The sequence below is a fragment of the Saccostrea cucullata genome, unplaced genomic scaffold, assembly GCF_032062105.1.
Source record: "Saccostrea cucullata isolate Sc308-1 unplaced genomic scaffold, CSIRO_AGI_Scuc_v1 ctg616, whole genome shotgun sequence".
Lineage (NCBI taxonomy): Eukaryota > Metazoa > Mollusca > Bivalvia > Ostreida > Ostreidae > Saccostrea > Saccostrea cuccullata.
In genome coordinates this window covers 172,208-199,869 of record NW_026929709.1, presented here as the reverse complement: position 1 = coordinate 199,869, position 27,662 = coordinate 172,208, and the positions used below count along the sequence as shown (strand labels likewise).

The window sequence follows — 27,662 nt, the reverse complement described above, 5'->3', positions numbered from 1 at the left end:
TGTGTTTGACACTGTTCTACTACATGTCCTTGTCTAAATGATTGTACAAAGCAAGAAACATGAGTCTTCCAGAGGAGCTTATAGATTGAAGTTCCTGTGTACGACAAATGGTGCAAATCTCAAGCATGCATGGATTCAAGGAGATTTCACACTTTAGGAACAATTTTTAAATCATTTTTCTTTACATAGAATCATTAATCAATGAATCATTAAAAACTCATTAAATATATTGCACCAACTTTTCACCCTCAAAATAACACATTTCATATCAAAATCATGAATGCACAAATTCTGAAAGAAAAATCTGTAGTTGTTTTGACATCTGACCATGCTGGCATACAACATATTATGAGTATTTGAAGTAACAATGAATTAAACCTATATTTTAACAGGATTTCACCATGTTCTGCTGTTTGTCTGAATGTTTCCTAGCATGTCAAAAATCAACATTATTGTAATTTTAATCTCTTCTTTTGATATGTTTTACTTATACCTAATACAGTGTATCTTATCGTATATGTATTTTCACTCATTGATGGCACTAATGAATACCTTTACTCTAGTTTACATCAATTGTGACATCTTTTCTCCTTTTCATAATCATAGGATGAAAAACAACAACTACTATCTAATTTTTTTACATCTACCTTCACATAAAAAACTGTACTGTTTCAGCCCTTTTTTTATTCATACTCAATTATAAGAACTACCATGTGCTTTAAGCTACTTGAATATCAAAAGTACCTAAATCACAGTGATAAAAGTATGAAAAAACAGAACATCTTACTAGTGAGAATTGAAACATGTAGTTTTGTAGAAAATTTATGACTTTGTACAGTACACAGACATCTTTGCCACCTGCCATCATAGAAAGTATGTCAACGTTTGTCATCTTTTGTGAGATCATTTCTTTGCACAAAAAATTACAAATAACAAATTCTATTCAACTATTAAGGCTTAATATTTGGAGGTAAAATTTAGAGAAAATGTAAAACTCATTAGATCTTGAAACAAGTTTATACATTTAAAACATGCTTTAAAATGTGGTAAAATAATTATTATTTCCCTAAAACCTGATATCTTTACAGGTGTTTTTATGTTTCAAATTAAAAATCTTAAGAATTCAACAAAGGTCCCAGCATCATTTTGCGAAAACATGAAATACAATGAAAACATTTCGAATTGCAAGTCTGACATAAAATTAACATGTTCATGGCCTATGTTACAATAATCCTAATATCAGGGTCTACAGTTGACTAGTTTTGAGTTGAATCTGATGCTTACTAACTAACCGCTGGTTGAAGTTGGTACTGGATACCTTGACCTTAGACGAGTTGTGCATATTGTGTGGAGACGTATGTTCCTCGGGGAAGCCGTTGGGATGCCCGTTATAATCCGTGTGTACACTCACTTTAGATACATACCTAGAGGGACTGCTGCTAATGTCATTGGCACTCTTGGCTCCCTGTCTGTAGGAGCCATTCTCCTGCAGCGTCACGTCATGGCTGGCATTAGATGAGTTGTGGTTTTCGCCATTTTCCATACGACTTCTTGACTTGATGTACCCATCAGACTTACTTGATGGTATGTGGATGGAGACTTCATGATGAACAGGTACCTCTGTTATTGTGGTCTCCATGGCATCGTGAAAGCTGGCTTTGGATGACGCATTGGGACTTGCACTGTTTTCTATGTTATCATAGTCTGAATGAACAGATGGAGTTTTCAGCTCCTCTGCAATATTCTCAATGGTTGTGTCACGGGACGGATGCCCATTTTCCATCCCCACTAAATGTTCATCTAAGTCATCCATCATAGGCGTCTGCCGAAAACCCTCCACATCAGAATCATCAGCGTAGGACGTCCGCGAACTCTGCATCGAAGTTTTCGAAAAAGAAATTCTAGAATTAGCAGCAGTATCATAGTAGGTAGAAGTGTCATCCATGGAGTATTCCGACAATCGACTAGAGTCCGTGCGACTACGAGGCATGTCAGGGGTAGCGACAGAGTTCAGTCCCCTTTTCTTTAAATAACCCGCCTTGCCTTTGTGGGGATTTCTCTTAAAGTGTTCGTCAATTGTTTCAGGGTGACGTCCCTTTATAATTTGTTCTATGCTGGGTTCTATCTCCAGTCCGAATGGTAACGTTGGCTCTTCGTTCACCTTGGGACGGGGAGGGAGGTCCATTTTAGCTTTGCGTAGTTCCTCCATACAAATCTGTAGCTGATCTATCACAGTGTCATCATCATAACCAAAGTTCTTCTCCAGCTCCGTCTGAAAGAACTGCAGGATTTCATCAGGACCCATCCTCATCATCTTTCCTACAAATACAGGGTAAACCTTACAGAACAACATTCTTCTTGCCATAGTCCTGATCACCCAACAACTCTTCTAAAGCCATTAATGCAATAATATCTTTGAGCCTATTTCATGGCATGTTCAATTCTCCATGAGATATTGTAAAGTATACAAATATAAATATTGACATGAAAGATTTTTAACTGGATTGTATAACAGAAAATAGTGTCGGTGTATTGTGTTAATGTTTGGTGTGACAGAATACGAGACTCACTCCTGTGTAGTTTGATGATATTGTAGGCCATAGCTGACAGGACCTTCTCCCCCTCCAGTATATAGATATCCCACAGCCTCAGGGTCAGGGTAAAGGGGATCTACATCACAAACAGTCAGACTTATATACATCACATAGAAATTATATATGAATAATTAATATAACCTTTGTTGTACAATTCATATCCTTTTAACACCTACTTTCCTAGTGTATAGTACACTGTAATAAAAAAGATCTGAGTTAAGATCTATGTAGCACAGTGTGTAACAATATAGGAACCAGCTTCTTACCCTTCCCAGAAAACACTGCAAAAACCATTTTATGGAATATAATGACGGGTAAATGTCATTTCTTTCCTGTTAAGAATAAGAAAGATCATTTTACATAACAATTACATTTCTCATGGTTCAAAGTTCAGTGTTAGAAAACAATCTGTTTAAGTGTTTGAAAAAAAATCTATCGAAGCACTTAATTGTCATATACATGTATAAGAGCCTTTTTTCTTGAAAACTTACAAAATACTTCCTGACTTTGGGTAAGAATTTCTTCAGGATTACATCATGGTGTTCCTGATATCGAAAAAGTTTGGGGAACCCTGGTATAAAGAAACCTGAAATAATAGAAAACAATGTGTAATCATAATATGATAATAATGTGTCAGAATCTGAGATTCTTAAACAGGAACATATAGCCTACTTTATTTCTATTAACACTTGAACACCACCACTAGTTTATTTTTTTTGTTTATGACTATTAAATGTTTAGGTGATGAATTCTATTATTTAAAACAGCAAAAAAAAATTACTCTAAATTGCCAAACTAAGTACTCTCTAACAACAGAAATTCACACTAGTAAAGTGTTACTACCAGAAATTGTCAGTGCATGCAGTTTTCCATCACAGAAAATGTTAAATAAACACTACAAAGTCTTTCTACACTAAAAAATCCATTAGTGTTAAAATAAATATCTGGCCTAGAGAAACAATAAATTAATTGTAAGTTTTGGCAATTCTTTAAAAGCATATTAAAAACATAAAATATAGTCTTAATTCATTGCTATAAAAATCGGACACAATCTTGAAATGCAGTGAAAGTATCAGTTTTAACCACTCTGAATTATTTTTTTTAAACTTAATTTGTGTGCATGAGTGAGGATGTCTTCTATTGATAAAAATAAAATTAAACTAATACCGTAACTAAACAAAACTTAAGTGCAAGTGAGTTGAAAATAAAAAGCTATTGGTTGGAATAATAATATGTAAGAGTCATTATTCACCAAAGTTAGAGGTAATGACAACATTCCTGATTATGTCTTGTTTACATATTAAGTAACATGTATATAGCGTACAAAGAACAAAGTACAAAGCTTCATGACACAGCTCGTATTTCTCAGAGGCCTGATGGATGTTAATAATGGCATACAAAGATTGCAAACTTTAAAGTTTTATATTTCACAGAATATACAACATTCTAACATTTCTGTTAATTTCTATGGAATGTATAAACAAACAAACTAAATCTCGCAAAAAATTTGTCACAAAAATTTGACAATTTATAGTCTAGTGTTGATTCATATAAATATATCAAATATAGTACTAACAGAAGTATCTTAGCGTGTTTACTATTGAAATTTATAGCCATTTACTTTTCAGTTATATTTGAAAGCTTGTCAAGGATTTAAATTTGGGGAAACTATTGTACTTATATTTTGTTCTTTGTCTTACATACATCCATAAATATTTTGATTACAATCATATATCGAAAGTTGAATAAGAAATTAATGTAATTATATTACACTCTTCACCATATTCTGTATAATATTTCTTTTTAATTAAATCCAAATTGGTAAGGAAACTATAGCTATTTATAATTTTGAAGATTTCAGTATCTAAATATATGAATAATGGGTTAAAGCAAACAAATTTTTGTAGCTGCTCTAGACATTAATTTTCTCACCAAGGTAGTGCAATAAGAAAGTAAATAATTACATTACATTGACAGCTAGTGAATTTCAACTATATTTTATTTTCAAAAACAATTAAGAAAAATTTTCTTCATTTTATATTATCAATTAACTATCTTTTCTTTCAAAAACTTTCTAAAGTTTAATTTTTTTTTTTAACAAAATACACTATTAAAAGCATTCTTTTTTTTTCTTTTCCTTTACTTTCCAAATCATTTCATCTTTATCGAATTCATACATGTACTTAGAAATGCAAATAAAAGTATTAAGTAAATAAGAGAGGGTAACTGTAGCCCCAGGGCTTACCATGCATCAGACGGCTGGGGTTCTTACCATGCATGCCGTGTTGTTTACTACAGAACAGCTGAGATAGGCCCCAGAAAGCATCCTAAAATAGTCAGCATGGAAAACACAGGATGCTTATTAACTCAAATGTCTTATTTCACTTTATCTTTTCAAATCCTAAATTCTAAATTCCTTGAATACAACTGATTTTATATGTGTGTTATAATTACAATCCATGTTGATTTACTTAAACTTCAGTCTTCATAAAGTGGATAAATGACAAATAAAGAGTAAACATATTATCCATTAAGACACTTCTGACAAATTGTTGTGTTAATACTGACCTCTTCATTAAGGTACATCAGTAAGAGAGCGGCTATCTCACTCATCCCCTGACAGTAGCCCACCTCTGTATTGTATGTAGAGTAGGCCGCCAGCACATGGAATAAGGCCTGTTGTCTGGAAAATACCAAAGGCATCATATTTATCTCCCTTTAACATTACAGATTAACTGTGATAAGATTGTTCTCCCCTTTGCTTTCCATGTGTTGTCCAAGCAAGATGATTCATTTCAATTTTGTGGACATGTATGAATATCCCCCCCCCACCCGTTCTTGTTTCTGTACAATAGAACCAGCACTCACTTGACACCATATCTTTCCCTGAACATGATGTGGTTTCTGTAGGTTCTGTTGACATCTATATCAATTTGTCTTATGTGGGGTGACTTCTTCCTAGCCCTGTCTCTCATTGCCTGAATAAAATACAGTTTATATATTACTTTTTAAATACCTCAAAATTTACTTCATAGCTAATTCAAGATCTTTTTTATTAATTTACACTATTTTACTAACTTGAAAATTTTGATGTTTAAACTACGAATTTCAGTCCAGGAAAAATCAAATTAAGCAACACGGGGGATATTGGGCTAATTAAGATAATTTAAAAGTTTTCTGGTAATTCTATTTTGGCAAACACTGCTGAATCACAACTGCCAGTAACAGGTTAGTGATTCACTCTATTTACAGATGCTAATGTTTACCCTGTAGACTCCATTCTGCTCCTCTCTGGTTTTATTGATATTGAGAATCCGGGCCCATACAAGTCCCCTCAGACCTGCTGGAATCCCCTTGTAAATCCTCCTGACAATCTGTAAACAAAGGTTACATCAATAGGTACAATTATCCTTCAATTACTGTAATCATAAGGATAATATTTTTAAAGAGCTGCACAAATAAAAACTTTACAATTTTTAATTTTCTTTTTTATCTTCCAATACAGATAATCAATTGAGCCTGTATGGCATTTACTATATAGTAAGAGATGACTGTGTTTACATTGTATTGTAATACAATGTACCCACTACCCCATACACTCCTAGGCCCCACTTGTCCCCCTTACCTTCTCCCCCGGGTAGTACTGCTCCCACTTGTTGATCATTTTCAGCCATTTCTTGGATCTTTCTCTTTCTATCTCTATTGCCTGGTTTAACAAAATATAGTTATTTAAGTTTTCTTTGTATTTACTATCTTTCTTTTAGAGACTAAATATTTATATTGTTTACTAATGTATACAGGGTTTCTTTCACCTCATGTTATTTTCGCCTTCACTTTTAAATATCCTTGTGCAAAAGAGATAGTGGAGTCTTCTATCTGAGAAATTTTCAATCAGCATATTAAACAGTAATATTGAATCTTCAAAATTAAGACCTCTGGAGAAAAGTACTTTTACATTTATATACTGTATGAAAATTATAACCTGAAACAAGCTTTCTTCTCTATCAGTAATTAATATCATTATAAGACTGGCTGTCAATCATACAATACCCCTGCTGTATGGGACTTTAGTTTACCTTGCTTTCTGCTGCATCCCTCCCCTCAGGAAGTCGATGGTCACTGAAATACACATCATAGAATTAGTGTACTCACTACAATAAGTCAGTTTGTTTTATGTTAGTCTATTCAATGTAAACAATGGCACAGAAAAGGAAGTCACCTCTGACATTTCTTTCAAGATATAAATTTATATTACAGCATTATAATCTAAATAAATGAGGCATGCTTGCATGTGAGTGTGTATTTATCTTTACAACAAGTTTACAACCCAAACAATGATTTCTCTCATTTATTCTTTTTTAAGGATTGTTTAGATAAAGATTGTATAGTTTATAGTGTACATGTGTATATCATTCATAATGATTGTTTTGTTTTTATATAGCGTTTTTCTAGCATAAATGCTACTCAAAGCCCTTTACAATGCATTATTACCCCAACAGACCATAACAATCCAGAATCTTTCTCCATGCAAGCTGCCATTAAGGCGCTAGAACACTAACATTCTGACAATATCTTTCACTGTCTATAGCCAGGTACCCCTTTGACACTTGGGTGGAGTGAGGAAATTTGTGTAAAGTGCCTTTCCCACAGACACAACGTCGACTTGCCACAGCCAGGATTCAAACTCACAACCTTTCGGTTTGGAGTCTGGCACCTTAACCACTAGACTACCGACGCCACGTCATTCATAACAGTCTTTTTTGTCATTTAGAACAATACCAGAAGGATTTAGACTATATATGTATTATTACTGATTAATAAATCTAATTACCATAAAAAAATTCAGTGATGTCTGTACTTCATTTTTTATTTCAAATCATTAAATTCATTAAGCTAGTGTCAGACACAGTTCTATTTTTTCTCGTAATAACCCCCCCCTATATTAGACTCTGTACTCACTGTATGAAGCCCCACCGGTCAAGGACATGGTACACCTCAAACGCTGGATCCTCCCAGGGGTCAATCTGTGCCCCCTCCTCTCTTCCCTAAACAAGTAAGCAACAAAACAATAATTATTAACAAGAGATGTTTGTAAAACACTTATGCCCCCCTCCCCCCAAATTGGATTTTTCCTAAGTCCAAAAGTGCATAACTCTGTCTAAAATGGTGCAATCGTACCCAAAACAAAACTTGACTTAGATATTCAGCTGAAAAATCTGTATACTAAATTTTATTTCATTATGTGCAACCTCTGCAAAGAAAATGAACGGAAACTGCAAATAATTGGAATTTTTCTAAGTCAAAGGGGCATAACTCTGACAAAAAGGTTGTGATCGAACCCAAAACAGAACTTGTCCTAGATATTCAGCTGAAACATCCGTATACTAAATTTCATTTGAATATGTGCAACCTCTGCAAAGAAAATGAATGGAAACGGCAAATAAGTGGAATTTTTGTAAGTCCAAGGGGCATAACTCTATCAAAAAAGGTGCGATCAAACCCAAAACAGAACTCGACCTAGATATTCAGCTGAAACATCTGTATACTAAATTTCATTTGAATATGTGCAACCTCTGCAAAGAAAATGAACGGAAACTGCAAATAAATGGAATTTTTCTAAGTCCAAGGGGCATAACTCTGTCAAAAATGGTGTGATCGTACCCAAAACAGAACTTGACCGAGATATTTACCTGATAAACCTGTATACCAAATTTCATTTCAGTATATGCAGCAGTTGTAAAGAAAATGAACGGAAACTAAATGGACCGACAGACCGACCGACCGACAGACCGATGGACAGCAGCAAAGCAATATGCCCTCCCTTCTTCGAAGGGGGGCATAATTATTATAATCAATCTGGCCCCCCTCCCTAAACAAGTCAGCAATAAAACAAGATTACATTCATCAGAATATCACACAATGACATGATCATTCATGGGAAAACAATGTTGTTATTAAACCAAAATCACAAAGTTAAATTATCTTTAAGGAACAGCAAAATCTTTCATCACACGACAACTCAATAAAATACTCTCTACTTTAGTACTTTTTGTTATGATCAGATTATCGTTATTTAAGCCACCTGTAAGTTCTTTTTGAAGTTTAGTAAAATGATCATATAAATGATCTGTAACTGACCGTCACAGTTTGGATGATTGTGTGTATATACCAAATAGTGTTCATTAAATAAATGAGTCAAAACATGTGTGGTGTTCCTTAGACACTTCATTTCATTTTTCATCATTGATATCAAAGCCAAGAGCCAAAGCTAAAAATATCTTTTTTTTAAGCATATATAATCAAATACAACAGTTTGTTGTTATTCCAGAATGCACTCTTTCAGTGTGTATCAAGAAACAAAGCATTGAATGTAAGAGAAAATCTATAATAAAGCTCAGAAAAAGAAGAATTTTGGAGCTGACTTAATTCTCTGAGGGATTCAGTGTAATATGACATGAATTGATGCATTGCTTCCCATTCATTCAAAGCCAGACCCATCTGACTTACATGTAACTATAAACCAGAGATTCAGGCTTGCTGTGAAGCACCAGTACACTCCTCAAAAGTTAGACACTCACTTTCTTTTTCTCAAAAAATTGTCTTGAGTAATCAACAACTATTTCAACTGCATTTGCATTTGGACAATGTGTGGGGGACATGTTTTCATGTAAAATTTCAAACCCAATTTTAAGACATGGAAAAACAAATTTCCTCCCTTTAAAACATGTAACATGATAATGTACATTGTGGAATACCACCAAGTCAGGGTTAATCAAAATCACAGATTTCTTATTTGTACAGTTTTATCCCTGTCCCCATCCCCATTACATGCATCACTATAACCATAAAATGGTGTCTATTCACTTATTTACAGTTGAGCCTCATTTATCCGGACGCTTTGGTTCCCAGTCAATATGTCCGGATATGTGAAGCGTCCGGATATCCGAATTGCCAGTTAAATGAGACAAAATAACATTTAAAAATTCTGTTTCCATGAATAATCGTCCGCAAACTGAAGCATCCAGATATCTGGCGTCCAGATATCTGAAGGTCCATTGTACATGTATATATATAAACCCCCTTCTCCTGCCACTTGAGTACTCTCTTTGTCATGTACATCAACCCACATACCAATGCTATAATCACCCATCAGAGTTCTAATCCCCACCATTGATGTATCCTTTTCGTGTATCACCCCCCCCCCCCACAAAAATTGGCTAAAAAAGCACATACTGTATAGGTCTCGCGGTGTTAGCTATATTCACGGTGTTAATAAATCCGTGAATTCAGTGAATAAATTTTCATCCCTACACCACTACGACATGTTGATATACATGTACATGCAGTACATGGTCGTTTCAGTAATTACGAGTAGTACTCGTCACAATTATTTTAATTATCACGCTTTACTTTAATTCTAATCGGCAGATAATATCTCGTGTTTGTTCAAAAGCTGTTTTAATAGCCCCGTGCGTAACTAATATTACCACGTGTATTTGTTGCCTGCATTATCATGCATATTAGTTTTTATCAACATTCAAATAAATAAACTTAAAGATGGTATTATTTCGGCAGGGGCCATTGAAGATCACATGCACTCATCGTAATAGCCTATAGGAAAGTCATTTGACGTTTAAAGATTAGGACTTTTAATAACTGCACTTGTTTTAATTAATTATTAATTAAATCTATCAATTTTATATAAACCTACCCTGGCTAAATAAAAACAACGCTGAAGAATGTCGTTTACATGTAAAGCACAGAAAAACGTGAAAATTACAACCCGTGAAATTAATCCACTATACAGTATCAGAACTGAAAGTGTACTGGGGGAGGGGGGGGGAAGGGGCTTGAATTTTAACCCCCCAGGAGGTCATGATTTGAACAAAATAGAATCTACACTACCTGAGGATGATTTCCTATAAATATCACTAAGCATGGCTGTGAAGTACTTGAAAAGAAGATTCTAAAAGGTTTCCCCATATATTCCTATATAAAACTTTTATTGGCCATTTGGCCCCACCCTACCCCCAGGGGTCATGATTTGAACAAACTTAAATCTACACTACCTGGGGATAATTCCACAGAAGTTTCATCTTTCCTGGCCCAGTAGTTCTTGAGAAGAAGATTTTTAAAGATTTCTCCTATATATCCCTTTGTAAAACTTTGATCGGTCATTTTGGCCCCATCCTACCCCCGGGGGTCATGATTTGAACAAACTTGAATCTACACTACCTGAGGATGATTCCACATGAGTTTCATCTTTCCTGGCCCAGTGGTTCTTGAGAAGAAGATTTTTAAAGATTTTTCCTATATATTCCTATGTAAAACTTTGATCGGCCATTTTGGCCCCACCCTACCCCCGGGGGTCATGATTTGAACAAACTTGAATCTACACTACCTGAGGATGATTCCACCTGAGTTTCAACTTTCCTGGCCCAGTGGTTCTTGCGAAGAAGATTTTTAAAATTTTTTCCTATATATTCCTATGTTAAAATTTGATCGGCCATTTTGGCCCCACCCTACCCCCGGGGTCATGATTTGAACAAACTTGAATCTACACTACCTGAGGATGATTCCACAAGAGTTTCATCTTTCCTGGCCCAGTGGTTCCTGAGAAGATTTTTTAAAAATGCCATTAATTTTTCTCTAATTCATAATTATCTCCCCTTGGAAAAGGGCGTGGCCCTTCATTTGAACAAACTTGAATCCCCTTTACCCAAGGATACTTTGTAGCAAGTTTGGTTGAAATTGGCCCAGTGGTTCTTGAGAAGAAGATGAAAATGTGAAAAGTCTACAACAACAACGACGACAACGACAACGACGACAGACAACGAATAAATTTTGATCAGAAAAGCTCACTTGAGCCTTTGGCTCAGGTGAGCTAAAAAAACACACAAACACATTGAGTATTTGTCTCAATTTGTCATGTACCTCCCCCCATGCATAGCAGGTGTCCCTTTTTTGCCTTTTCATTTATAACCCAACCTATATACATACACTACAGTACTGGTGTCTTCAATCACTTTGTCGTGTAATACCACATCCCAAACTCCTCCCTCAAAAACACACATACCTGGTGATTTCTCTAAACTTTTCATTTGCTACCCCACTTCAAATCAACATCTCAACATACCAACCTCACCCCTATTCAACCACCCCCACAAATCAACCTCTACTACCCTCGAAACAAACAGATACTCGTATCTCTTCTCACATACTTGGCGACGATTTCCCTCCTTTCCTCTGCGGCTCTAAACCACCCCCTAAAATCAACCTCACCTCCCTATAAACTCATATCTCCCCTCACCTTGTCATACTTGGCGACGATTTCCCTCCTTTCCTCCGCGGCTCTCAGAACCTCATCATACTCGTCTATGGTTGGTGAGGCTGAAAGAAGGACAATCATTAATGATTAATTAAGCTATATAGGTAGACTTAATTGTTTAATCAGTACTTGTCTATTATCAGAATAAAACTTGATCACTCCTCAACTTCATATTATGGTGAAATTTTTGACAACTCGGGCATTAGGGATGTGCGATTTTATCGGTATACCGGTATATCGCGATTTTATGTTGCGTGATACATATCGTGATACGGAGACCTAAATACCGGTCTTTTAGGTTCATAGTATAAAGTCCAGAAATTATTCATTTATTGGTTCAATCTTTCAAATTACAATTACAGAAAGTATAAAAAATGTTGTAAGAAGCGAAAAGACCGGCATCTTACCGTCCAAACATCATTTATTTTATATACATAAACATTTATAGAAGGTAAAATTTTGTTTTTCTAGCATATTTTTTAGAAAAATAATGACTTTTTATATAAAATCATTGTAAAAACTGCTTTTAAAAATATCGTGATATTATCATGATATTGTGGGGAAAAAATCGTGATATATCGCGATACGAAATGTTTAGCGATACCCATCCCTATCGGGCATATAATTCAAGGAATACCAAGCATACATGCAATTTGTATTTTAATCCCGTTCTCTCTTCCTTGAAGGTAAAATATAACCGGAAAAAAGTGTAGTTCTAAGATTATAGCTTATCTCTATTACCTATATATAACTGCAAGTAAACCATATATCATACTATGAACATTGATTTACACATAAAAATTATATCACTGACAGAAGATTATTCATAACTTCAAAATCATGACTCAATGCTATAAATATTTCTCTGTAAACTATTTCTACAGCTCAGTAGCACACATTTCCTTCTTCTTTACGACTCTGCATCAAATTATGATCTACTTTAAAATTCAAAAGTACAAAGAAACCAACAATGAGTAAGATCTACTCAACCCTTTCCTGCACTTAAAAACAAATTGTAGCTCCACCCTCACTTAATTAGGTCAAGGTAACATAACAAGCCAGCTGATGAGTTAAGTTACATGGATGTTTAATTAAATATACATGCTTTTTTAAAATTAGCATGGTATTTATCAAGATACTTATATAATACAGAGTTGTGATAACTCTGACATAAGTTTAGTATCATGTACCTCAAACACACCATTAAACAGGATCTATACTGGGTCATAATCTAACAGTCCTCTGACTAATGTCTTGTTTTGCACTAAATACATGTCAAGTTATCACCATGTCTTTAAATTTGTATTGCATGTTGGGTGAATATCATAATGAATTTGACATCTGAACACATATATCTAACATAGTTCTGCCATACCATAATATACATGAATTGATATAGGAAGTGTGATTTATTTTTAGAACAAAATTGGATGAACTTAGAATTACTTCCTTAATTAACGCTGTGTACATCATGGTACGATCTCACAGTGTCTAATTCTGAATGTGTACAGCTGAGAAAGTTTGACAGAACCTTTCTTTTTCTCATCACTCTAAAAGTTCATTGGACCATGCTAATATACCTAGAATACTGTTTTTTTTTTTTAATGAGATACAAAGTTGCCATATATGCATAAAGGCAAATCAAAAATTTTCAGTTGAAAATTCTAAAGCATACTTTAACTGTATTTAAGATCGACGGGCTCCGCATAATTTTCTGCCCCATAACATTTAAAAGAGAAGTTGTGTTCCCTTGGAATTGTATGACCCCATGGAAAAAGAATTTTAGCTGTTCGTTTTCTGATTTCAAAACTTAAAATCTTATTAGACTATAAATTTAACAGATTTACTCGACAGTAAATGTTTGTCATTCGATCTCTGTCTATATGACATAGAACTTTTTGTACATGTCGTATAATTCAGATAATTGTATATTGCCTGCATATATTTACATGCAAGACTGAATGTTTGAAGTAGCAATTCAAGTCAAAATTATTCTGAATTTTCTTCAGAGCCATAAAACAAGAACACCAATCCATGTCCCGAGCTTATATTTCTGATTACACTCCAAAACTTCTAGGAATGACCAAATTTACAACAAAATTACCTTTTGACAATCTGCACATGGTCCTTTTTACCCATTTATTCATCTTATGACAAAGTTCAGCATCTTAAATCCAAACAGACTATAGTAGCTATTACTGTATCACATAACTCGTTCCAGAATGTAAACTTTCAGGGAAAATAAGAAAGATCAGAAATTCCTCTTTGACAGCCTTATTGAGAATTTTACATCTGAAACGATGCTTGAACGGAAAAAGGAAATTCTCGCAACCCATTCACATGGCGTTGAGGAAGAAATCCTAGAGTACAATTCAATGTATATGTACTAAATATACACATTTCTGTCACACATTGGCCCACTTAATTCCTTAATAGTAAACATAATCAGCTGATTAGAAAATTCACCCCCTCCAAGTTGAGACCATCAGTTTACTATATCTCCTTGACATTCTATCATCAAACAGTACGTACTCATTTCCTCTAACCAGTACATAGAATACTGTATATAATGTTTATCGTTACGTACACCTCTACGTATCTACATGGTGTTGTCACTTCGTTTCTTGACCTCCACGCTATACTGTACTGATCAGGAAGTCATTTCAACTGACCACTCAGTAACATTGCATACCTACTGTACAGCAATTCACATGTAACAAGATTGAATTGTGTGTGAATTCACTTATCCTGAGATCACCAACTCCTAACTTCATGTCACAACCTTAACCTCCTTAAACTCCATCCAAAAATGTACGGTAGAATGTCGATCAAAAAGGTCCCCATTACATGGTTTTGTGTTGTTAACAAAGGTCTAACATGCACAGGGAGCAGGCATAAATTTATAAATTTTTATTTATTGAGCATTTGTTACATAATGTACTTTCAATAATCTTCCGCGTTTCATAAAACCATATTCAATTTGACTTAATTTGAGCTACTTCTTTTTCCTATACTAATCATTAAAACAGTAATTAATAAAGGTTCTATTTTGTGACTGGATGACTTTGCTTTTATTTTGAAAGTTGAAACTGAGGCCATCTTTTAAAATCTCATTTGCCTGCCCTCTCCTGCTGGCTAAAATGGCTCTACTCCTTTGCAACAAGTGCCACCTTTTGGAAAACATTCGATTAGCAAGGTTGGCATGAAACTGTGATTTTTTTTTTTTTACCTCATCAAACCATAAAATCATTTCATCCTATATTTTCATTTCTTGGTTTTTAAAGTCTTCAAAATGTCAATAAAAAGGATAGGCAAGAAGTGTCAGAAATAATGCTTCTTTTTTTATAGAAAAAATTATGTAAAACTCAGCATTATATATCACCATGATAGAGTGATTCAACAGGATATTAACATATATAGAGCAAATAAAACAGGAATACACCTGCACATATTCCTTATGCCCTATAAGGTGGACCATTTACCTTGAGCTATCAAACAGGTTGGATGACTCCTTAATCAGTCTAGTAGGTGTAGGACTTTATGTCAACACCCATAACAAGGTCCAATAAAGTCATTTATCTCTCACCAACAAGGATTTCCTTGCTACTTAGAATACACCCAAGATAAAATAACCATTATGTCAAAATTTCTACTGTTCTTTCAGAAGTGAAAATAAATATTAAGTGATTTCATAATTTTTCAAATGAGTGAGCAATAAAAAAATATTGATGGACATTTATCATTTAGAACTAGAATTTTCCCATCCAATAATTTTTTTAAATACTTTAATTCCCTTTTTTTTAATTATTGTTCGTTAGTTTTTGGGTCACCTGCAGAGCACAGCAGCAGTCAGGGAGCACTAAACCTGGCATCTGTCTGTCTGTCTGTCTAGCTCTTTAGCTGTCTGTCACACCCTATATCTCATGAGCTGTAAGAGGTATGGAAGGGAAAGGTGAACATTTGGTCATCTTCGCTAGCCAAAGGTTTTTGGTCCGCAATGCTCCCCATAAACCCTTGGCCGATATGCACTGTAAAACGCCGGTCACACATAGCGCCATCTGTAAATTCTTCAGAAAGAACGATAATTCTGGTTGAAGCAAACAGCCAATGAAATGATAGTTTTTATGTATGTTTCGGTAGAAAATTATACACAATATGGCAACTTCCATTAAAACAACATTTGGAATACAAAAATTTAAATTCTTTCCAACAAAAAGCGATATATGCTTTAATGCACAGATGTGGTGTGTTCATAGGAACGAAAACGGGTTTACACATGCGCTCGAATTTTCTAGAAAACTTCTCAAAAGTTCTAGGCCGTAAATTGAAAACAGTTTTTTCCATTGGTCCACGGTCTGCTACAACTCTCCAATGAAAATTGACTGGCGTTTTCCAAAGCATATCGGCCAAGGGTTTAATATGCGGACCGAAAATCCTTGGCTAGCGAAGATGACATTTGGTGTGATTTACTTTTTCTTTTATTGCACAAATTGAAATAAATTTATGTGCCTCCATCTAAAAAGCTTGAAAATATACTGTAAACGTATATAAAATAGCACATGATAAATGCTAAAATAAGCATGTTTACATTAGATGGCACAATGTGACCAATTGTCCAACAGGTTTGGAGGGGATTTTTTTTGGGGGGGGGGCTAAAAAAAATGGAGAGGGCATTCAACATGATGATTATTATGTGTTAGTTATCAATTTATTCTTTCTAACTTTAAATCCTGAACATATTGAATACCACAAGATCCTAGTATTTATATACTCCTAAGAATTTAGCTATCAAATTAGATTTGCAGTTTTTACTAAAATAGTTTTAGAAAGAAATAGCACAAGATACTACTGGTATATCAGGGAAATATCAACTCCATATAATTTTTAGCTGATCTTGCTATTGAATGCAATCTGCAAGGATTGAAATTAAAAGGAAATACTAGCTAAATGCAAATAAAAATAGAAAACTACAACTTGAGAGAGAAGATGATGTTTTTTTATGATTTGCTGATCCCTAATTTTGGTTATAAACTTAACAAAAACTTTGTCTTCTTACATAATGAAACTCTGCTTAGTTGACTGTAAATAAAATTTGATAAAATAAGGTTAACCATGTAGCATGTCTGAGAGGCACATACTGCTTTTAATAAAAGATTTAATGCTTGTATTTATGCGTCAGGTCGTACTAATTTCACACTAAAAAAATAAAATGTAGACAATAAGGCTATGTCTCCTGTATTTCTGGCTTCAGTACAAAGTATAACTTTTAAAGTGCTTCCTATCTTTCAAATTTGTATAGAAATATAAGGATGCTAAAGCCTTTTCTTTTCTCAAAATCTGGCAAAAAACAAAGTTAACAGACTGTCTATTATACAGTGTTATACATAAAATGACTGTATTATATAAAATGTAAAACAGGTTTGATTTCTTACTCTTCTACATGTAATAATATATACATATTCAATCTAAATATTTTTCTATGATCAGATAGATACTGTAAAATCACATATTTTCGAGGGGTCAAATTTTCATGGTTTGAGGAAAATATATTGGTTCATGGGGATTTGATTTCATAGTTGAAGAACTGTTCAATGAAGCTACTACGAAGGCAGAAATTGGGAAATGTTGGAAAAACTTTGTTTGCTTAATAATAAGAATTTTCCTCCCAAATTTAAAATTCACTAATAGTCAAATAAGTTTATTTTGATCCAGAATCTTTTTTTTTTTCATTTTGCATATTGCATATAACCTACTGCACTCTAGTATGATGGGCTTGACAATAATTTAAGTTTGGGTTAGACTCCATTAAAACCAATGAAAACTCGTCATGCTGGCCACTGAGATCTACTAGTAAGGCTGATGTACATGGATCTGATCTAGTCTCTAGCCGATGAATGCACTGTTAACAGTCTACTTGAATGGTAGCAAGCATACTTACTCATCTTGTAAATACAATGATGAACTTGATCAAAACATCCATTAGCTGTTTCTTCTATACCATGTCTTTAAGTTTCATCAATGTCCATCCTGAAAAACATTTGTTTATCTATTACTGTCACATAATTTCTATTTTTTGATATATTTGACAACAAGCTGACATTATAATCCCCTTCTAGTTCTATTATATTCCCCATATAGAGTTCGAGGAATGGGGTGTTCGTTTGTCTGTCTGTCCATCACACTTTCAGTTTGTTTGGGGTATTCATCCCTATCTCCTATACAACTGAATAAATTTAATTAGACAATCAAAGACTTTATAACCATTGTGACCTCCTATTCCTGCTTTTGTATTTTTTTTTATCAGAAAGATAATAGGGTTTTCCCATAGCAAAACATGGACACTGCATGCAATTCTTTCTATGATATTGGAGTATCAATCTTTTTTTTTTTTCCATAACTCTTTTTATCCAATTGAATAAAATCTGATACCTTCACAAAATCTTTATTACATATTGTCATTGTGTGCTTCCTAATTAAAAATTTTGATCAAACAGATTTGGCTTATCCGAGATTCCTCTGACTCTAACCCTTGCTTTTTATACTGTCACAAATTCACAATATAAAAAGCAGGGGGTTAGAGTCCAAGGAATCTCTGATTTATATTTGGGTTTTCCAAAAGCAGGGATTCCACTCATATACTTGCATTGTAGCAAATCAGAGCAGATCCGCTCCGAAATGATTTTAAAGAATACAACTGTCAACAGAGGTTATGCTAAAAATAACTACCAAATTATCAAAACAAACCTTTTTGGAAATGTATTGGTAATTTATACACCTTTTATCCCCAAATAAACAATCCATGAAAATACTAAAATTCAACAAATTTTCTCAACGTCTTTTTTTCTTGCTTCAAATTTACATACCATGTTTACCTTCGGAACTCTCTGGATTATTAATAGAAAATGCACTGAATATGAGTTATCGCCTGAGTTTAAATTGTTTTGCTACATCGCAAATACATACATGTACATAATCAATCAATCATTTATTTGAATCTCTTCACCATTTTACAATAGCGTACAGAGACTACAAAAACATATAGGTGATTTTATATACAACAATAGGTCTAGAAAGGCATGCGTGAGTAAGAAACTAAACAAAAAATATGTAGGTTACTATAAATGTGAAGTATGGTAATTTAGGCCGGGGAGCATATCTTATTTTCTTTACAAAGGAGCACAATTTTCTTAGAAAGCAGTGTTTATTGTTATTCATAATGTTTTTAAAACTAATTATATTCTGAAATTTTATGTGTTTTTCTGTTAAGCATAGTTTTCTTTCTGTTTGTAGCGAGTTGCACTTTAAAATGTAATGAAACTCATCTCCGAGTTCTTTTAGATTACAATGTACATGGAACAACTCTATTGCTAAAACAGGTCATAGGACAATATCATTTTAACAATAGACGTTTCACGACAACTGCAGTACTGCTCTTTTGCAGGGCAAAATGATATAGTTTGGTGAAATATGAAGTAAAAGTAATTGTTTAAATTACGTCATTTAATTATCTATCAACAAAAACTTCGCCAAACGTTATTATTTTGCCCTGCAAAAGTGTAGTACCGCGTACACCGCAGTTACCATGAAGGTGGTAATAAAACGTTCTATCTAATGTGAGGGGGTTACTTATTTTTAAATGCATAACTTCTTTTTTTCAATTGTATGTTGGGGATATTGGAAATATATATCAACATGAGGCTGATAGGAAATCTGCATGATGTTGTGAGAAAATAATGTATAGTAGTTAGCCTAGCTAAAATCATACAACACTCGATAAAGTACTTGTATTTGTAATCTATTTATCAAATCTGTAGAGTATTTAAATTGATTTATGAAAGATAATTATTAATCAAAACAGACCTGCAGCATGTAAGCCTAGAGATCAACTAAACTAGACTGAGACTTATCATGTTTACCATTCAATAAGCCATTCTTTTCCACATTTTAATTACTTTCATATACGTAATGTACATCATGTGTTTAATATTCGTTCTATACTGTTATTTTCATCAGCAGTAGTTTCTGTTAAATAAAATAAACAAGTAGCAGATAAACCTGAATAAAATTACCCGTACCTTGAAAACAGGAAACTCCTTTCATGATGATCACGTGACCTCAGCAAAGTTTTTTTTTTTCTCAAAAGCGTAGTTTCGTATTGTTTACTAAAATTACTATCTTTATTTCATTGCTTGAAAAAGAAAATCAAAAAATTATCAACGAATATAGTAAGTACGTGTACACAGGGAATAAGTGCAGGTGTTTGAATTTTCAAATATAAATTATGCGTTGGTTGCAGTTTAAACATGAATCCTCGGTAGTATAGTGGTAAGTATCCCCGCCTGTCACGCGGGAGACCGGGGTTCGATTCCCCGCCGGGGAGGATACATTTTTCTTTCGTTTTTTTTGTAAGGTGACCAATATCCACACGTGTCTTGTCGAACAATAAATTCACACACATACATTCAGGTCTACATGTAAACACCTTCCTCCTAGTCCTAGTACTACAGCACAAGTCCATATATACATTAGAAATGGAGCTAACTCCTGTATTAGTCCTGTATTAGTCTATAGAATTAAGTCATTCCTAAGTCCTTTACCACTGTCTAGCATCATTTCAATATTATATTTTTTTTTCATGGTGAAATTGCTGTGCTCATTTCTCAGTGGCAAATCCGGTAACTTTTCCTACAACACACAGGGTAGTTCCTTGGAGGGGTTTAATTATCTCTTTATCTTTTATTTTTAAATTTTAAAAATTTGAATCTCGAAACATAGGTTCTGTCGGTAGCTATAGTATGTATGTTGCTTCGTGCATTTACGAACGCACCAAGAGTGCCCTAAAAATTTCGGCAATGCAGTGCGTTTCGGTAGTGGTGACAGGCTTTTATACCTCCTGTTTCCAGTCCTTACAATCTTCTTCCCATCCTAGCTTGTTTTCTTTCAATACTGAGGTGGCTGAAACAGACTCGTATAGTTCGTCATCACAAATGAAATTCAAGGTTACTTTTTTAAATAATTGTCATTCAGGCAACTCAACAGGACCTTGTTTAATGCTATACATGTACATGTAATAATAATGTGCACAGATCTTGCAGACGCGTTCCCGCTCTCCAGTAGAAATGATATGATGTGCTTTTCTCTTTTGATCAGTGTATGGCTACGTTTGGACTGTATGCATAATTTGCTGTTGACTATTGTATGGAGTGGATAGAATCACAGTCTATTCTGCAGTCTAGTCCAGATCCCCTGCACTGTAATAATGACATTCTTGAGGAATGGTCCCCTAGAGATGGCGAAGATCCAACCGATGTGATTGTTTAGACCTTGTTTGCCTACAGTACATTATATACTGTGAATGTGTAGGTGACACAAACGTCGAGTTGGGTGCAACTATATCAAGCAGCTGCTGTCCCTTCTTATGTAACTAACCAGTATCGAAGTACCCAATGTATTCTGGCCAGGAACTGTTATAAGCCCCCGAAATGCTACAGCCATCAAATATGAATAATTCCTTCGATTTTGAAGCGATCACTCTAAGCTTTAAGTCAAGTTCTTCATAGTATGCACCCTTTTGTTTAAGCTGAGGATCACACTGTAAGAACGAATTGAACATGACTGTAAAGGTCGAGAACGTTTATAGAAACAGAGGAGGCAATAGCAAAGTAAGACCTAGAATAAATGGTTCGTTCAGTCCCTGAGGTAGGGGCAAGAGATGACAAGAAGCAGGTCCATACCGCCAAACTGACTCCATAAAGCCTACGCGTGTTCATCTGCCTCGATTCCTTGCATGAAAAACGTGTTTACAGCGTGTCCTCTCTCTCAGAAAACCATTGAGGGGAGTTGTATCATCTGGAAGGATGCAATGTCGATATTCAAGGTTTCACAATTTGTAATGGCATTTTGTTTTAATTGCATCATAATTTGCTGTAGATCTTCCGAAAAGTCCGGGTAAATTGGTCCGGTGTTCAAGGTGGAAAACAGAAAGGCTACCATTAATAATATTTTTCTTAAAGTTTTCATTTTGCTGTTTGACTATTACAAGTTTTTTCGGTATGCTCTTCGGATTTTCAGTCCTGATTTCAAGCACCCATAGAAACACGCAGTGAGTCTACAACACCTGATTAATTGCCTCGTACACATCTCCCTGGGAAAATCACATATTATAAACAACAATTCCTAATTTATTGAGTTCGCTCTAAAACTACAATACGTAGGTTTTCTTTGTGTGGTAAAAGACACCCCCACCGCAATTTTTCCCGCACTTCTGTTTGTTTGAATTTCATTGACAACGCATCAAATTCTTCTGATGTAATATATTAAGATACAAATGACTTATTTTTGATTCACTGGGTTGAGCGAAATGCATGAAACCTGCAGAGCACCATAGGGGAATACTCTATTTATCAAAAAATAATTTAAAAAGTAAAAAAAAAAACATTATCAAAAGAGCTACTGTGTGAGCATAACAGTTACTGCAAATCAAGACAAGGTCAATGATCTTATAAATCTTCACACAACTTTTCTGACCGTTATCTGACCGTTATCAAAATAAAGAGACAGATCAAAAACCAATTCATTATCTTTAAGCAATAAAGAGACGTCCGGAAGCCAATGGAAAGGGATATTCACTACGTGCATCGACCATTTCCTGGCGGAGGCATAGACTTCCTATCACAAGACAACTGATTTTGAGTTTGCAAATATGTCTAACGCATAATATTTGTAAGAAAAATCCGTGTATTTAGATACATCTCCACTGAGTATAGAATTATCTGTCGGTGTTTGAGTACCCATAACAATTGTACCACTGCGTTTTGGATACTTTGCTTACTGAGAGGAGCTCAGTCTCACGAAGTTATTGCCCAGTACTCTCAAGGCTACCTGTTCGGATATTGGTTGCTTAAAGACTTATATAGTATAAAGCCTGTGCCTGAGTGACGATTACTGAGAATTTGCATAAAATCATCGAGTAGAATGTTAGGGGGAGATAACTTGAATATTTTTCATAGAAATACTATGAAAAACTCTTGAAGAATGTTCTTGTGGGTTAAAAATCATTTACCTTACTTAAGCAGCACAAAATCATTTGTAAGAATTTCTATCAGAGAACTAATTGTCAGTTTGTTTATATATATGCACAAAATATATTATACAGGTAAGGGGAAAAAGAAGACTTTTGGGGTTACAATAAAGCAACCTTACTGGACTTGGTCATTCAAAATTTAAGGGACGAGTGTTGCTTCAAATAACTTCGGATGCTGGTTGATAAGACAACTCAGTATCAAAAATGATTGATCACTGTTAACGACAAGTACTCAAGGGATATTTACTGCTTTTTATTGACTGACTAAAGCCTTGTTCAGAATAAGGGTCTGTTCTTGAGTGATGGTGACTGAGAATTTGTATAAAACCAGTAAGATGAAAGTTAGAGGAAGGTAGCTTGAATTCCCTTAAAACAGAATCTCAAAAAAAAATGTTCACATAATAACAGGTAGAAATGTTTAATAAATGTCAATATATTTGAACAATTTCAAGGCTTGTAGTTTCAAGTTTAAAATTTTTCTCCCTTTAAAAGCTGTACTAATTATCAGTGGTTTATTAACTGAGATAAGAGGGATACATGTTTATATACATGTATTGTATATATATTTTTGAACAATCTCAAATTCATTTCATAAAATATTATTAATATTAAGATACAAAATGATTTAATTTCGATTTACTTGGCCGAGCGAAATACATAAAACCTACAGAATACATGAAACATGCAGGAAAACACAACAAATAGATGAAAAATATTACTGTCTTAAATTGTTTATTGACAAATAATTTTAGAATTTAGTTATTAAAAGAGCAAAATGTAAATCAACACAAGGCTAATGATCTCATAAATCTTCACACAACTTTTCTGACCGTTATCAATGATAAAGAGACAGATTAAAAAGCAATTCATTATATTTTTAAGCAATAAAGAGACGTCCGGAAACCAAAGGAAAGGGATATTCATTAATGTGCACCGACCATTTCCTGGCGGAGGCATAAACATTCTATCATGCAGACAACTAATTTTGAGTTTACAAATATGTCTAACGCATAATATTGGTAAAGAAAAATACGCGTATTTAGAAACAATATCTACCACTGAGTATACAATTATCTGTCGGTATTTGAGTGACCTTAATAAATGTACCGGTGCATTTTGGTTATTTTGATTAGTGATACATGTAAGAGCTCAGCCTGGATCTCACAAAGCACAACCAGTACTCTCGAGGCTATCTGATCTGCTTCCAATGGCCTAAAGACTTATATAGTATAAAGTCTGTGCCTGAGTGAAGATGACTGAAAATTTGCATAAAATCATTGAGTAGAAGGTTAGGGGGAGATAATTTGAACATTTATTACAGGAATATTATGAAAAATTCTTGAAGAATGATCTTGTGGGTAAAAAATCATTTACCTAAATAAAGCAGCACGTAGTCATTTGTAAAGATTTCTATCAAAGAACTAATTGTGAGTTTGTATATATGTGCACAACATATGGTTCATTTAAAGGGAAAATGAAGACATTACAATAAATCAGCTTTACTGAACTTGGTCATTCAAATGTTAAGAGATGAGTGTTGCTTCAAATAATTTCAGATGCTCGTTAATAAGGCAATTAAGTTTCAAAAATGATTGTTCACTGTTAATGACAAGTACTCAATGGATATTTACTGCTCTTTTATTGACTGCTAAAGCCTTGTTCAGAATAAGGGTCTGTTCTTGAGTGATGGTGACTGAGAATTTGTGTAAAATCAACAAGTTGAAAGTTAGGGGAAGATAACCTGAGGACTCTTAATACAGATGTTTAAAAAAAATTCACATAATACCAGGTAGAAAATTTTAATGCATGTAAATATATTTGAACAAGTTTCTTGTTTAAAATTCTCTCCCTTTAAAAGCTGTACGTAATTATCAGTGTATGACCGATTAGCCAGCCATACATTTTCTCCCTTCCTGTAACAAGTGGTTTATTATCTGAGATAAGAGGAATGCATGTTTATATACATGTATACGTATTTAAACAATTTCAAGTTCATTTGACATAATATTGTTAATTAATATTAAGATACAAATTGATGTAATTTCGATTATCTTGGCTGCGGGAAATACATGAAACCTACAGAATGCATGAAACTTGCAGGATAACACAACAAATACATGAGAAATATGACTGTTATCAATTGTTTATTAACAAATAATTTTTAAAATTTAGAAATATAAAACCTCATTTAAAAGACAAAATCCAAACAACACAAGGCTAATTATCTTATAAATTTTCACACAACTTTTCTGACCGTTATCAATGATAAAGAGACAAGATAAAAAAAAAAACAGCTCATTATCTACAAAGACAAAAGAGACGCCCGAAAACCAATGGAAAAGGATATTCACTAATGTATGGAACGCCAAATTAACATATATTCAAATATTTGTACCTATCTTCAAATGAATTAAAGATAGGTATAATTGAATTGTACCTATCTCTAATTCATGTGAATATAGGTACAATTGATTTAAAGATAGGTACAATTCAACTGAAGATAGGTACAATTATTTGAAGATAGGTACAAATATTTGAATATATGTTAATTTGGCGTTCCATACTAATGTGCAACGACCATTTCCTGGCGGAGGCATAAATATTCTATGATGCAGACAACTGATTTTGAGTTTGCAAATATGTCTAACGCATGATATTGGTAAAGAAAAGTACGTGTTTTTAGATACAATAGCTCCACTGAGTATAAAATTTTCTGTCGGTGTTTGAGTGAACTTAACAAATATACCGGTGCTTTGTGGAAGCTTTGATTAGTGAGAAGAGCTCAGTCTCACAAAGTTATTGACCAGTACTCTCGGAACTATGTGATTTGCTATCGATTGCCTAAAGACTTATATCATATTATATATAATATCTCTATTTGTGAACAAGAAATTATTGACATTTTATCTATATTACCTGTCAATAAAGCCATTGGAGAAGACTGTATTAGCCATAAAACGTTAAAATCAACAAAATTATCTGTTGTTAAACCTCTGTGCTTATTGTTTAACCGTTCATTGAAAGACTGTGTTTTTCCAAAAAAAATGGAAATTAGCTAATGTAATCCCTTTGATTAAAAAAGATGATCCTGCAGTTTTATCTAACTATAGACCTGTTTCATTGTTAAGCTGTGTCAGTAAAGTGATGGAGCGTATATATTGTATTTAAACACCTGTACAACTATTTTCACTCTAACAATATTTTTTATAAATACCAGGCTGGTTTCTTACCTGGTCACTCTACTGTTTATCAGTTGTTAGAAACATATGATAACATTGTTAGAAATATTGATGAAGGCAAATCCTGCTGTATGATTTTTTGTGACTTATCTAAGGCCTTTGACCGTGTCTGGCACAAAGGACTCTTATTTAAATTAAAAATGTATGGTGTAAAGAAAGATATGTATAGTTGGTTAAAAAGCTATTTAGAGAATAGAATGCAAAGAGTGATATACAAAAACCTGGTATCCCCTACTGAATCCCTTTATGCAGGTGTTCCACAAGGCTCTGTATTAGGTCCTTTGTTATTTTTAATTTATGTGAACGATGTAGCTGATAAGATGTTAAGCTTTTGCAGACTTTTTGCTGATGATAACAGTTTGCAGTATGCATCTAAATGTGTCAAATCTATAGAAGGTCATCTGAATAATGATCTTTTATCTCTTGAACAGTGGTCTAAAAAAAATGGTTGCTAAAATTTAATCCCTCTAAAACTAAGGTTGTATTTTTTAACACAAGAAAAAACAAAGAATTTCCAAAACTCCTTTTCCAGGATAGCCAATTAGAATATGTTCAAACTCCTAAGCATCTTGGGGTAACTTTTTCATACAACTTAAGTTGGTCATCTCACATTGAAATCTTGCTGTCTAATGCATACAAATAATTAGGTATTTTGAAAAAACTTAAGTTTAAAATAAATCGAAAAAGCCTTTCACTTATGTATACTTCATTTATCCGTCCCCAACTTGAGTACGCTTCAGTTGTATGGGGTGGTTGTCTATCCATCTATTCTGAAAAATTAGAGAAATTGCAACTACACGCAGCTCGGATTGTTACTGGACTAGCTATGATTGCCTCTAGAGACTCTTTGTATTTTAAAACAGGCTGGGAACCACTCAGCGACAGACGCAAGATCCAAAGATTAAATACCATGTACAAAATTCACAATGATTTAGCACCAAATTACCTATCTGAGATTATACCTGATATGCAAAGTAATGCTTCTGCATATACAACAAGAAACTCACAAAATTATAGTATACCTGTATGTAAATTGCAAACTTACAAATCATCATTTGTACCAACTGTAAATGAAATAAATGAGTGGAATCCTTACCGCTAAATACCAGATTTTCGAGCTCTTTGTCTGTTTTCAAAAGTAAAATTAAACAAAAAATAACGGACGCTCCGCCATATTTTAATTTTGGTAAAAGACGCAACAATATACTGCATGCACGGCTTCGGCACAATTGCGTGCTAAACGCTGATCTTTATAGATGTAATATAATATCTAGTCCACTATGTTCCTGTGGTAAGGTAGAAAATACACATCATTATTTTTCCTCGTGCCCTAACTACAACGAGGCTAGGAAAGAGTTTTTCGATAAGTTCTTGAGATTTAATAAAGTCCATATTGTTGACATTCAGACTTTACTCTG

At 33.9% G+C, this 27,662-nt stretch overlaps 1 protein-coding gene and 1 non-coding gene across 4 annotated transcripts; one reads left to right on the top strand and one right to left on the bottom strand.

Annotated features, from left to right (window-relative positions):
• LOC134281926 (USP6 N-terminal-like protein) lies at positions 1–20,043 on the bottom strand. 3 transcript variants are annotated; one of them, XM_062764361.1, is made up of 14 exons: positions 19,998–20,043; positions 17,861–17,949; positions 11,905–11,984; positions 7,554–7,639; positions 6,671–6,713; positions 6,220–6,300; positions 5,861–5,968; positions 5,463–5,572; positions 5,163–5,277; positions 4,840–4,921; positions 3,086–3,180; positions 2,861–2,926; positions 2,571–2,670; positions 1–2,319 (listed from the first exon to the last, which is right to left on the bottom strand). In XM_062764361.1, the coding sequence occupies exons 2-14, from the start codon at positions 17,862–17,864 to the stop codon at positions 1,247–1,249; spliced, it is 2,043 nt and encodes a 680-aa protein (XP_062620345.1). In that variant the 5' UTR covers positions 17,865–17,949; positions 19,998–20,043; the 3' UTR covers positions 1–1,246. The 3 variants fall into 3 exon arrangements, with proteins under 3 accessions (XP_062620345.1, XP_062620343.1, XP_062620344.1); XM_062764359.1 differs by lacking the exons at positions 17,861–17,949; positions 19,998–20,043 and adding an exon at positions 14,027–14,413; XM_062764360.1 differs by lacking the exons at positions 17,861–17,949; positions 19,998–20,043 and adding an exon at positions 14,027–14,413 and having other exon boundaries at positions 4,867–4,921.
• Positions 20,044–20,230: 187 nt separating this feature from the next.
• Positions 20,231–20,302, top strand: Trnad-guc (transfer RNA aspartic acid (anticodon GUC)). Its single transcript has one exon. It is a non-coding gene; the product is annotated as a tRNA-Asp (tRNA).
• Positions 20,303–27,662: the final 7,360 nt, after the last annotated feature.

Coding starts and splice junctions, on each gene's coding strand:
- LOC134281926 (XM_062764359.1), bottom strand. CDS start 14,069: ATGAATAAATGGGTAAAAAGGACCATGTGCAGATTGTCAAAAG. Junction 11,985..14,026: donor CATGTGCAGATTGTCAAAAG/GTAATTTTGTTG, acceptor TCCTTCTTTCAG/CCTCACCAACCATAGACGAG. Junction 5,969..6,219: donor AGTACTACCCGGGGGAGAAG/GTAAGGGGGACA, acceptor CTTTGTTTACAG/ATTGTCAGGAGGATTTACAA.